Source organism: Chamaea fasciata, unplaced genomic scaffold, assembly GCF_029207755.1.
Source record: "Chamaea fasciata isolate MVZ Bird 193981 ecotype frontalis unplaced genomic scaffold, bChaFas1.0.hap1 SCAF_4, whole genome shotgun sequence".
NCBI lineage: Eukaryota > Metazoa > Chordata > Aves > Passeriformes > Sylviidae > Chamaea > Chamaea fasciata.
In genome coordinates this window covers 58524303-58537313 of record NW_027094089.1, presented here as the reverse complement: position 1 = coordinate 58537313, position 13011 = coordinate 58524303, and the positions used below count along the sequence as shown (strand labels likewise).

The window sequence follows — 13011 nt, the reverse complement described above, 5'->3', positions numbered from 1 at the left end:
AAGTAACAAGTCCCTGCTACTTCTTTTCATCTGGCTATTTGATAAAATTCCTTTAAAATTAGTATTCAACACCTCAGAATCCAAACACACAGAGTTGGTATAGTTTGTCTTTCTGACACACTTAACCCAGCAAGTGGGTTCCTTAGTCTGTTTGATAGAACAGTGAGATTAAAGGCAATTATTTCACTTTCTCTAAGACTTTGCACAGTAATACAAGAATCACTACTCATCCCTGCAGTAGGTCAGATCAAGCTTATTCACTTGCTGCAAGTTTGATTTAACTTAAGTAGAATGGTGATATGAAAACCACTTGAAAAATTATATATTATTTCCCATAACTTTTATAAATGTTGTCTGTGAAAACATTTATATAATTGGATGCTCCTTTTACCATCCCAACATTTTCTTTTTATTAATTGCCTGAGAAAAGCTATCTCTCATGGATTCTGTAATAAGAAAAACCTTGTCTAAGTGTTGACAGTGTGCTCAGCCTTACTTCATACAGAGAGACACATGGTTAGTAGCCAAAACAGCAGATAATAGCAGCTTCATCTTTTGAAAATTACATTTTAGAAATTCACACCTTGTATTTAAATACTTGCTATGGTTTGCCTTGCAAATGCTAGTTTTTATCAGTACTGTGAGGCTCAGGAATTCACTCATTAGTGCCATATTCAGTCTCAGACTTGGATCTGACTGCAAAGTTTAAGAGTCAGTGTTATTAATTTCTAATGATGCCATCTCCTGGTGACTGGTGCCTGTGCTGATGTTGTTATTGAGAAGCAGTACAGAGAAGATGGAAAACAGTAAAACCAACAGGACTGATGAAACATGACTGGAGTAGGACTGTAAGCACACTAAGGGTTTTGGCTTGGAGTGTAGAGCCAGAGTGCAGTGGCAGATACTTTGTTAACCGTCAGAAAATAATCCATTGTTTGCTGTGGACAGGTTCATTTTTCCTGTGCAGTTGTACTGTGCCCAACACAGAAAAATCTCAGCCTCAGTCAGGACTTGTAGGCACACTAGAGGCTATACACTGCCTCTAGTATTATATAAATAATATAGCTGTGTTTTAACACAATGATGTTGATTGTAATTCATGTTAATGGCTTTTAATGTCATTGTTTACAATGAATCAGTCCACAGCTGATCTATGCCTCTGAACAATACCTCATAATCTTCTCTTGTTTTCTTCAGGATTTCTCTTTCTTCACTTGTGGAAACTCCATTGATAGTGACACCAAAGCCTGCTCCAGAACAGCCTTCATTTGCTGAACACACCAACATGAGTGCCACAGTGCCACTTCTTGCTAGACTTTTAACTAGCAGCTTTTCTGCAAATTCTTAAGAATCTAAATTCTTAACACTGGTTTTAACACTGACATATTTGTCTCCTGATGAAAGCTACACTGTCAGCATTGGGGTACTTCTGTGCAAAACAGTCACAATGGCTCTGTCAGTTCAAAAAACTTATGGGCTTGAGTATCTTCCCATGTGATCCTCTGGGGAAAAAACTTACTTGTAATGCTTGCTTTCATAATTAGCTGAATTTGCTACAATTTTCATTGTAGTGTCTATTTTTATATCTTAAATCATGCCTATTTTTTTTCCCCTGAAACTTCTACAAATTTCAATATAATTTACAAAGAGAAGATGACAAAATGCTATGTAATGTGTTAATGGTGTCACTACTGCCAAGTAAATAATGATTTTTTCTCTTGTCCCCATGGGATTTTGTACTGCTTAGATACTATAATAGAAATGCAGGAGCAGATTTTCTGCCCATTGGCATTTAGTTTTTACATTGTCTATGCATGTTGATGTCTTCTTTTGAAACTAAGACTGACAATCTAACTAACTAAGCTAACATTAAAGCAGTGATTACATAATCAGTTTTGGCTCACATAACTGTGGGCTCCCCTTCGGTTTTGCTGCATGTCGCTGCTACATCCCTCTGTCAGCAAAGATGGTCTGTCTGGGAATTAGGCCAATAGAATGAGAAAAGGACGTTTTGGATGAATGAGTGGACCTGTCTGACTGTGGATGATACCAGTACAAAGAGGACAATAGACACATGCCTCTGTGGCCTTGCTGTCTATTCAAACTATTTGAGAAAGTTGCAACATTGGGTGTATATATACTTGGCTCCTAGAATCCATATTTGCTACTTGGTTTTACCTGCATGGGTGATTCCTTGCACTAATTGTTGGACCAGACTTTGGTCCCTATATATTTTAGCACTGTTGAACTTCTGCGGTTGTTTTTTAATTAGGATAGCTAATTATAGGCATATCATGTGTGATTGGATAAAAGAAGAACACACAGAGGAATGTATACAGTTGGCTTTTGTTTCAGATTATTGCACTACTGGAGACATACTGCACAGTGTATATGCACAAGTCTTTTTCCACACAGACAGTGCTGGGGTATAGCCTCAGTGAAGAACAGTGGAAGGCAGAGACACAGAGAAGGGAGCATGCTTCTGTATTTCTTTTTTCCACTAAGGACTGATGTTAAAAGCAATAAGAAATTTCTGTCTCTGTTGCCAAAATGGATCATAAATGTTATTGGCATGATTTAGCAAACCAATACCAGCCTAACAGACAGGAAAACAGAACTCAATCCATTTTAACATCACATGGCCTCCATAACTTACCTTCAAAGCTAATTAAGGTGTACAGGCACTTTTTTTTTCAAGGAGAGATTTTCTTCTTGTGTAGAAAGTAGCTTCAGTACTGGCGCTACTGGCGCTGTATTAAACAAACTTGAGGTGAGGGAACATGATGCTGGGACTAGAGGAACAAGACTGACACATAAGCATGGGACTTGACAAGTCTGATAATATTTTGTCTTTTTAAAAAAAGTTTTTGGTCTACGAAACACTCTTTAAAAGAGTTCACATACAGAGGCAGGTGGGAAAGTTCTTTGACAACAATTTTTCTTTTTGATCCTGACTCTCTGCTTGGTCTGCATAAAGATGCACTTGCAAATATTGTCTTTTCAGCATTGTACCACTTCTTTATCTTTAATTAATTCTTTTCCTGATTCTCCTTTTCATACTTTTTGAAAGGACATAATCTTGGTGATTCAGAAACATGAAGAACAATCCCCCCCACAAAACTTTCTAGAATTTGACAAGAGCTTTTCTGTCAGGACAGGAGACAGAGCTATCTGTTTCGTTAGTGTATATACACAGGATTTATTCTTGTTTATAACCTTTTGTAATCATTTATAAATAGGATGAATCACATGAATCTTTCTGTTTATTGGGAAGATACAAACATCGTATCATAAGAGAACTGGCAAAAAGACAGATAAGATGCAGAATTTTATGTGCCATGCCTACAAAGGAATTTAATGTTCAGCACTGTTCACTGTCCAGTGACAGAAAACTCTGTGTGAGTGCACTGAAAATGACTGTCATAGTCCTGCCAGACCCAGCCCTTTGATTTGGAACTTCACAGGTTGTATGTCTATTTCTGCTTACAATGAGCCAGTAAAAGGTGACAAGCCATGCCCCACACACAGTGTAAAGCTCCAAGAGGTATCTCAGTTGTCAGAGATTTGAGTCCTTGGGACCATCTGCAGGAGGCTCAGCTGGACAGTGTGCTTCCTTTAACTGTAATGCCAGTGCCTTTTTTGCTCTTTGCTTTTGAGACTTTACCAGTGCTTCTGTCCTTGTAACATTTCATCCAAATGTGATCAAACTGAATATCTGAACTGAAGCCTCAAGGGCTGGATTATAAATTGTAGTTCTGTAAAGATATGGTTGGGTTGCAGCAGATGAAAACAGCTGCTAATGAAGGCTATCTCTGTGCCAGCACATACCTGAACAGAAATGCTGGACTCAAGATGTATAAGGCATCTGGTTTTGTTCCAATGACATATGGCAGCTTCATGACCTTATCATGAAGGGACCCTCACAGCAGCATAAGCCAAGGGCAAAGTCAATCAGCCAAATGTGGAGGAAATTACAGGTTTTAATATCTTCTCTGACCAAGAAGGTGCTTTGCAATGACAAGGAGTACTCGCAAAGCTGGGTAATTTTGCAGACGGCAAGTATTCAGTATTGTCTTTAAGTCTCCTGTGCTTGTACATGACTGTGCTGTAGAAGATGAGGCAGACAGTGAATTACAGGTGTTGATTGCAGGGTAGCTAGATAGGCCTCCATGAGATATACACTTATAACTTTGGACAATGCTTCTAAATGTATGGCTTAACTTTTCAATTCTCCTGTGTGGATACAGGAGTTGGACTTGATGATCTTTGTGGCCTTCCAACTCAGGATATTCTATAATTATGTGATTCTAATTCACAGGACTGCTTGACACGTGAGCCAGCCTGCTGTATTATGTTACCTTCCAACTGATGGAAGACAAAATATAAAGTTTCTGTATATTTGCTCAGGTGCATGAAATTTGTGGGTGTCATGATTCAAATGTATAGTCTGACACTATGAGAATCAATGAAAGACGGATAGCAAAATAGAACCTTAGTAATCTTAAACACACTGATTAAAAACAAAAAGGACCCTCAAATAATTCTGGATAAACATGTGTGGGAAATTACTCTAATTCTATTTTGGCTAGCTTCTTCTCTAGGTGAGAGAAGGCTATTGGCACCTATGGGTACCATTAACTCCTCTCAGGGGCAACAGAAATCTCTTATTTCCTTGATGGGAATAAAGCAATCTCAAGAGATAACCATCAAATACTTAGGAGACACATAAGAGACATTTCCTCAGTATCTGGTACCTGAAAGTTAGCTTTTACAGGTTTGTGTGTGCACCTTGGTGCACTTTCATGGCCTTATGCAAAATTAATCCCTTTCTTTAAATGGGCAATGTGTTAAGGGCAGATGGCAGCGTCTCCCTGCAGATCTGTGCCTAGCAGCAGAGCTCCAGTTCCAGGGCTTTTGACCGCAGAAAAGGCAGCCTCTCCACCACATCCTTCCCCAGTCAGGGCTCTTATCAGCTATGGCATGCCCCTAGGAGTGATGGAGGCTGCAGCAATTGCACGGGCGAAGCCACTGAGGCCAGCTGCAGGCGGCACCATTTGTTTTAGTTCTGGAGTCAACTTCGAGGAGGAAAAGACCTAGGTCTCTGGGGCCCTGTGGATCATCTGATAAATACTTCTCTTTGAGGGTCATCCCCCTGCCCAAATGTGGCTGCATACAGAGAAGGCACATGTATGAACTTGCAGCGACAGATGTCTACTTTGCTGGGATGTGCCATGTTTGACAGAGTGGTCTGAGTTAGCACGATGCTGAGGAGTAAGCATTGCTGTTTGCTATAAACAAACCATAGCAAAGTGCCTGTAATTGCACTGTTAGAAGATTGGCCAGGCCTAGATGGTAACAGGGGAGGAAAATAATGCTTTCTTTTATCTGTTCTTGCAAACAGCTGGAGACAGATAAAAGTGGAGACAGTTTTAACCTAAGCAAAGATTGTGACTGTGTGCTTTCCTTTGTTCCTCAGTGCTTTCTGTTTTCCTCCAAGTTACATTTTTATTTGCAAATGAGACTATGCATAGGACAACTTCTGCATGCTTTTTCTTTTCCCCCTCTTGTTGTTTTTCTTTAACTTAAGGAGATATGTTTTTCTTCTAACTCGACTCCTGTGGCTGTCTCTGCTTCAGAAGTACGTGAGGAACACAGACTGAACTTCCTTCTGCCTACACCTCACCAACTTCCAGAGCTCTAACACAAAGACAAGATGAATATTATCCACAACGAACTGACACTGTGGGAGTAGTTTTGCCATAGTATGGCTGATATAAAACTGTCCTGGAGCAGAATTTTCAGATTTTCCAGTACTAGAATGCAATGGGATAAGATAGAGAAAAAAGGAACTGTTATTTTAAAATCAAACTAAAAAAACTCCTGTCTTTTCATCCAGAGAAAATTTTCAAATTCTGGCATTCAGAGTCAGACATAACTATAACTCCTTATGCATCTAATTCCCCATGCAACGCTTTGAGACTGTCGAAACAGAACCGTGCCTCTAATCTGATGCCCTGTACTAATGCTTTGTTATGGTAGGAAAATATTTCTTTGCTAGACATTTCAGTTGCTCTAATTCTGCAAATCAGATCAACCCAATAATGAACAGCTTCATCAGGGTAACTCTTGCAGGCACATAGGCTCATCTGCCTAGGGAGTTATTCCAGTTCAGTTTTTCATGATTAAATCTGCTGTGGGTGTTATTGAAACAGAAATAGCTGTTCTGTTGGAAAACCTGTATTAAAGGACTTTTTTCTTTCATTAACCGTAATCTTTAATGGCTCTGTGTATTTTCTACAGGCATAAAAAATAAATATTAGTTGAGATGTAATTTTACTACACAATGTATTTTCCTTTAAAAAGTAAAATGTACTTGAAGCACAATACAAACTGTATTGCCTACAGACTTCTCAGGTATGCTTTATGGCAAGCCAAGATGACCTCACAATGGCATAATGACACTCCTGAAATTTCAGCATCTGTTAAATAAAGGCACAACTATTTTCCTCCAGCTGTTCTCTTTGATATTTAATTGTCCTAGGATGGTCTGTGGAAACACAGGCTGATGGGTACAGACCAATTAGTTTGAAATAATGGGAAAAGGACCAATTCTAGTCTAGTGTATCTTATGTGAAGAGTGAGAAGCCTTGACTCAGCACAAGTCTAGAGTTTGGAAAGGAGTAGTCTGAATAGTTGCAGTAATTAACATGAACATTTTTTTACACAATGACTCCCTATAAAAGTCTGACTCTGAGTAGTCATATATTTAAAGGCAGGCACTATATTATGTCATTTGCTGATATTGCATCCTTTTCTGCTTAAGAACTGGATTTGCAGCACCAAATAAAAAAAATTAAGAATTAAATATATTGAACTTTTAAAAGACATTAAGAATTCTCTTCATCAGTAATGTCTTTTTAGTCAGTAAAATTATGAATCTGATTGTTTCTACGTGATTCCTCCAATTTAAAAGGATGAGATATATTTTAGGTTTACCTTTGCAATTTTTTTCAAAACAAACTTGTTCCTGCTTTATAAACTTACATTAAAATGCACTTACATGTTTACACATTTTGTATTTTACAGCGTAGATATACCAATCTTTAAATTATATCTAAATCAAGACAACTTTGCTATAGAAAAAGTTGAACCAAGTTGCTCTTTGCTGTCATTAAAAAAAAGAGACTCATATTTCTAAGATATGAAGTAAACCCCCAAAAGACAAATAACCTTCACTTATGTGTTCTTAATATGCATATGATTCCTGCAAAGCAGATTGTGCATATATATAATTTTGCTGTAATAAATAAGAATAAAAACTGAAAGATTATGTAACTTTTATAGTTCTCTGTATTTGGGCTTGAAAGATATCTACTCCTAAACCCTTCCTTCTGTGAACAAATTTCTACCCTATGCTGTTCTTACAGGATGACATTCAATGACAAATGGTAGATATGAATTTTCAAGTTTAAATAAAGTTAAACATAAAATTTTCAGAAATGAAATCAGTTTTATTTGTTAAAAGACTTGTACTGTGTACAAAAGAAATTACTATAACTTACAATATTTCAGGCATAGAATATTAGGGGAGAGTTGCTTCCACTGGAAGAGCAGTATTTTGGAAATAAAGAATCGTTAGAATCAGGCATTGATAGCAGTATTAATATAATATAATAATAAATACTTCACAGTCATATAATCTGAATTTATAATAACCCAGGCATTTCAGCATTAACTAATACATCTTAATCTGCCTCCAACATGCAGGTAGAAGTGTTCTGTAGCTCATAGAAGAAATGTACGATTCATGGTGAGGGTTATATCAACCCTGAGTATATCCCCAATCCAGTTTCACAACTGCCAGCTAGCAGAACTCCAGGAGGATGGTGAGCAGGCAAGTGACTGAAAACACTGTTTGCTCCAATCTTAAGCCATTAGAATACAGTCTGAAAACCTCCTCTGTTTCTGATTTCAGGTCTTAAAAGAAATAAAATCAAGAAAATAAAATGGTTAATGAGTAAATATGTAAATTTGAAAACATAAGGATTTTCAACATACTTGAAAAGTCCTCTGACATCTCACAGGTACTTAAGTTAAAGGTATCCGCTGTTAAAGCCAATCAAAGGGACTATTCTCAGGGGAGAGAGGTAAATAGATGTCCCATCAATGATCGTTTGAGGAGCAACTGATAGCACTTATCAGCTCTTGCAGGCATTAATCTCAGAATAAGCAAAAGTAAATACCAAGCAAAAGCAAGAGGAAGAACTTCACAAGAGGTAAGCACTCAAGCCTGAATGTCAGCTTTTAACCCTTCCTTTAACAAGGAACTTTGCTTTCAGCAAAAGCAGAGAAGTCATACCCTCCTGTATGCGAAAGCCACGGAAGTCCCTGCTCAGAGGATTCTCCACTGAGACCTTTATTGTCTTTCTTAAACTGAGCTTAAGAGTAGTAAGCAGTAGACTGCTTTTACAGAGCATGGGGAGGCCCATTATGTCTTTTGCTCCTGTAATGAGCAACAATAGGGCGGATTCAAAGATGAACATGTAAAGAATTTAATGAACAAGCTGTGTCACATATTCCACATATAACTGTTCAATACAGAAAATTTCAAGGAAAAAGTGGTTCTAGTAATTTTTTTTCTAGGGTTACAAAGATAGGAATGTCAGCTTTCTAATGTTTTGATTTGCATCTGAGTTGGTGCTACAACTCAGAGGTCACAGCTTCAAGGCACTGCTACTCAGGTAGGAATCTGGTGAGGAAACAAGAGAGTGCTTGGGGTGCAAATTAATCTTGAAACCCTTTAGGTATGTTGTTTTCTTACCCTGCTAAGTAGTGATGTTGGCACAACTGAAGAAAAGTACAAGATGGGATTGAGATATTATGGGTGGAAAGGGAAAGAGAATTTTGCACTGATTTTGCCACTGAAGAGAAAATTTGATTTTTAAATCCTTTTTAAAAAAATCCTTGATCTCAAGAGTATTGAGAACAGTCTGGATCAGTCAGTTCTCCATGAAAAATAAAACCAGTATAGCAATTCTTTAAATTGGTATGATAGTTGATACATTGTTTTCAAAAATATTCAACCATTTATTCAGGGAATTTCACAGGCTGATATAGAAATACTTGACTTACAATCATATAGTGCTTTTGAGGAGACTAGGTGGCACTACTTACACTGATCAGGATAATAACTATGTAATTTTTTGTGTGGAGTGTGTTCAGTCTTAAAACTCATACAGAAATATTTTTAAGATTGAGATACAGATCTTAAATATTCAGATTAGTTTTGTGTCATTTATGTGTGTATGATGATTGACGATTCTGTGTGTTAAGTAGACACAACTTTTTCCTCTAGTGACATACCAGTTTCTACTTCTACCACACCAGTGTACACTACTGGTTTCTCTCTTTATCTAAGAAGCATGTTTGTGTGCTTGGATTCAGTTTAGTTGTAGAAATTGTCCTGGTTAAGTGGGAATTCATAGATGTACTTATTTTGCAGACGAGAGAAGTATTTAACCTCTGTAATCTTCAACTAGAATGGTGGGAAGTTTCCTACTGTACAGAATTCTGAATATCTTAAGTGTCTTATGTGATGTACCATACAGTCAAGAGCAGTGCTTTTTAGTGTCTCACTAACGCATTCTCTAAAGCAAAGCAACCCACTGTACAAGTCCAACTAGTGCACATATAGCAAACTCCGAGTATCCCACCACTGCAGAAGGCAATTCTGTCACCCATGGTATAAAAATGCTTGATGTAATATCTTTCTTACCGCAGTTACTGTGCAACATTTCTGAGAGACAGTGCAGCGTGCCATAGCCACACCGACAAAGCCAACAGTCCTTCAGCACCCAGACGCCGTGGGCAATGCTGCCGCAGTTGCTGCCAACGACAAGGGAGACATTTGGTACATCCCTGAGCCCACCACAGGAAATAACCACCCAGAACACCACACTCATTTATTCTGATTTTGGTCTGGTGTGGTTTTTTTTTTTCCCCCCCCCCCACCTTTTCCGCTTATCATGTTCACAGTATCTGCCAGTGAAGTGCTTCAGGCAGGCACAGAAGGTCCCCAGGATACAAGTCCCTCCGTTCTGGCAGCACTGTCTGTTCAGTTTTTTACCTGCAAGACAGTATTACAGAGGTTAACAAGAGACTCTGAACCTCACCTTTTCCTCACTTGTTCTCTCAGGTCTCTCCAGTTCCCAAAGTCTCTTAAGGATATCTAGTTTTATTGTCTTTAGAGACAATAAAATTATATGCCTGTTAGGAGTGTTTGTTCAGTTAAGCCCAGTTTGTTTAGTTAAGGATTAGAAACAAGCTACTAGGGATTACAGGATGGTGAAGAAGCAACGCCTGGCAAATTCTGTAGCAGCAGCATGTGTTAGAGTGAAATATTTCACTTTGACAGATGCAGGTTTCAATCACACTAAGAAATAGGGCATTTTTTACTGGGATGTGATGCTTATTTTTGAATAAAGAGTTTTGTTACTGGGAAGTTACTTGGTTTTGAGGTGGGGGGAATGCTCCCTTAAACCTTTCTCTGAGCCCTGGGATTGAGCACCTATCTAAAACTTTACTTATATGGGAGGAAACAAAATATTTTCCCCCCTTCCTTCAGGTAGCTTAAACTTTTTTTTTTTTTTTTTAAATAAAATTAACTTTTTATGGTAATGAAATACCATGAATTTTAAAACATGAACAGAATGTTACAAAATTTCACAGATGCTCTTGTAAACACAAATGGCCCAACATCTCTTCATTCTTACTATCCTTCCTTGTTTCTCCTTTAACACATTTTTCAAATGAGAGATTCTCGGTTCTACCCTTAATGTTTTATCACTATTTACTAAGTGGCCACGGGTATAATTTAAGTGGGTGGCCACAGAAAACCAACCAGCTGGAATCTTCCAGGACAATAGTTAAAACATCATTATATATTATTATTATATTTTTAAAGCATTTTTATATCATTGTTTACAAAAATGTTACCTACTCTCCGTAATTCCAGTGAAAGGTACAAATGACCTGGAACTCTGTTGCTTTCTACTTTCATAGCTCTGATTCATGTCACTGAGTGCATACACAAAGGCCCCTTCGCTCTTGGGCTGCTGCTTTTGCGCTGTGGCATTGAGACTTTTCACATCTTCGTTACGTTCTTCTTTTTCAGGGCCTTGACAAGAAGCGCATATACGTAAATTTTTGTAGTTTGTAATGAAGAAATGTACACTGTAAATGTAGAAGGAAAACACAGCGGGGAGGGGACAAACATGAAGTTTCCCTTACCTTTCTCTAAATGAACAGTCTGCCAGACCAGAGTCATAGTGAAAAGAAATCTGGCAAAAATAAAGAAAGAGAGGAGGAAAAAAAATCAAACCAGAAATACATTTGTGCTGGTAAGACACAAACGCTAAAACGAATAGTGAGTGTGTGAACTTTTAAAAAGAATAAGCATCCCTGGCTAGAGAAGGTCCCCCGTCATCTCAGGCGAACTTACCTAACGTGATATCCCCAGTACATTTTCTTGTTGCCTGAAGTAGCCGTGAGGTGCTCCGGGAGGGCTTGAGCAGAAGGAAGACGTCCAGAGCCCTTTACTCCAGGCTGTTGCATGCGGCAGTCCTCACGCCGTACGCACCAGTGGGAAGGGAAAGCGGGACTGACAAAACTTTCCTCTGGCTGTCCGGCTCACAGCAAGGCTCAGTAGCCAGCTGTGCTGCTGTCTGAGCCCTCACCGGGCACCAGGAACACCCTTGCAAGCTGGGACTCCCCGGCCAGCCCTCCATTTACATGCACTGCTGAAGGGTGGAGCTAGGTGGGGGCACCTACTGCTGGGCGGAGACTAAAGGGCCTATGAGCACAATAAAAAAGCCCAAAGCAGGAAGGCTCGGGTCCAGTGTCTTTATTTCTCAAGACAAAAGATTTTGTACTACCGTATACTACATAGGAAAAACAAACAAGCAAGAAAACAAACAAACAAACGTTCTATAGAACTGCAATAGGCATATCATAAACTGGAGCAGGTATATAGAGTGAAGGTTAAGAAGCCTCAGTTCTACCGACATGCCTTGTCTCTGCCGGGGTTTTCCACCAGGGATCTGCTTTATGAGATTGTACTACTTTGCAGCAGACATCCTTAAAACCTGTTTTAGAGATTTCTACTAAAAATACTGGAAAAAGCAGTGTAAGGTCCTTGAGGGAGGATTGTTGTCTCACCAGAGCTATTAATAACCTTTTGAAAGGTTCTGAAAATTTCTGAAAATTTTTACTGATAGTAAAATTAGGCCCATTAGTGGATATTCCAGGTCTGAGTTTATGCACTATCAGCAGATACCTAGATATAATTTACTGAGTGTACTGAAATGGGATAGAACCACTCCCATGGGTTTGCTATGGCTCAGTCTCATAAGCAAAAAGTCCTGCATCTGGGTAGTGCTAAAAAGGCAGCTGTGGGCAGGCTTTTCTCATCACATTCCCACATTTTGTACCACCAAGTGTACATGGCCTTTACTTAAGTTGTGGCAGGAAAACTGCAGCAATACAACTGGTTTTGTTTTGGAGGGGCGTATAGAAGAGGGATTTTTTCACTGTGTCACTGCAAACCAAGCTTGGACAAATTTCACCTTGGCTAGATACAAGATCACATCAGAAGTATGGGTCAGACCTTCACTGAAGAAACAGCTGCACTGACTAAATTATCATCCCTTGTTTGTAAGTCCCTGTGACTGTCACTTGTTGGATTTGCCCCACCTGCACTAATGGTTTGGAAGCTGTGATAACTTTTCATCCAATTTGGTACAAAGGCTGGCTTAGTTTACAAAGATAGCTGTCCTAATTAAAGTCACCCTCTTGGCACTAAGGCAGATGGAAAGTGTTTTGAAGACATGTTCTCTTACACAACTGTACACAGCACGAGTAACAAGCAACAGAAGTGGGAAACTATTGTGAAATTAGAAAACTATGGTGTAATTGCTGTCATGGAAACACTGGGAAAAACTGGAGCACTGCAAT

The 13011-nt window shown here is 38.8% G+C and overlaps 1 protein-coding gene across 1 annotated transcript; it reads right to left on the bottom strand.

Moving 5' to 3' along the window:
- Positions 1-7448: 7448 nt before the first annotated feature.
- On the bottom strand, positions 7449-11774 carry LOC136288937 (cryptic protein-like). Its single transcript, XM_066182416.1, has 6 exons — positions 11501-11774; positions 11290-11339; positions 11000-11176; positions 10012-10126; positions 9776-9885; positions 7449-7977 (listed from the first exon to the last, which is right to left on the bottom strand). Exons 1-6 carry the CDS (start codon positions 11611-11613, stop codon positions 7865-7867), a joined length of 678 nt encoding a protein of 225 aa, XP_066038513.1. The 5' UTR covers positions 11614-11774; the 3' UTR covers positions 7449-7864.
- Positions 11775-13011: the final 1237 nt, after the last annotated feature.

Coding starts and splice junctions, on each gene's coding strand:
- LOC136288937 (XM_066182416.1), bottom strand. CDS start 11,613: ATGCAACAGCCTGGAGTAAAGGGCTCTGGACGTCTTCCTTCTGCTCAA. Junction 10,127..10,999: donor TTTCACTGGAATTACGGAGA/GTAGGTAACATT, acceptor ACTGTCTTGCAG/GTAAAAAACTGAACAGACAG. Junction 7,978..9,775: donor AATGTTGCACAGTAACTGCG/GTAAGAAAGATA, acceptor ATTTCTTTTAAG/ACCTGAAATCAGAAACAGAG.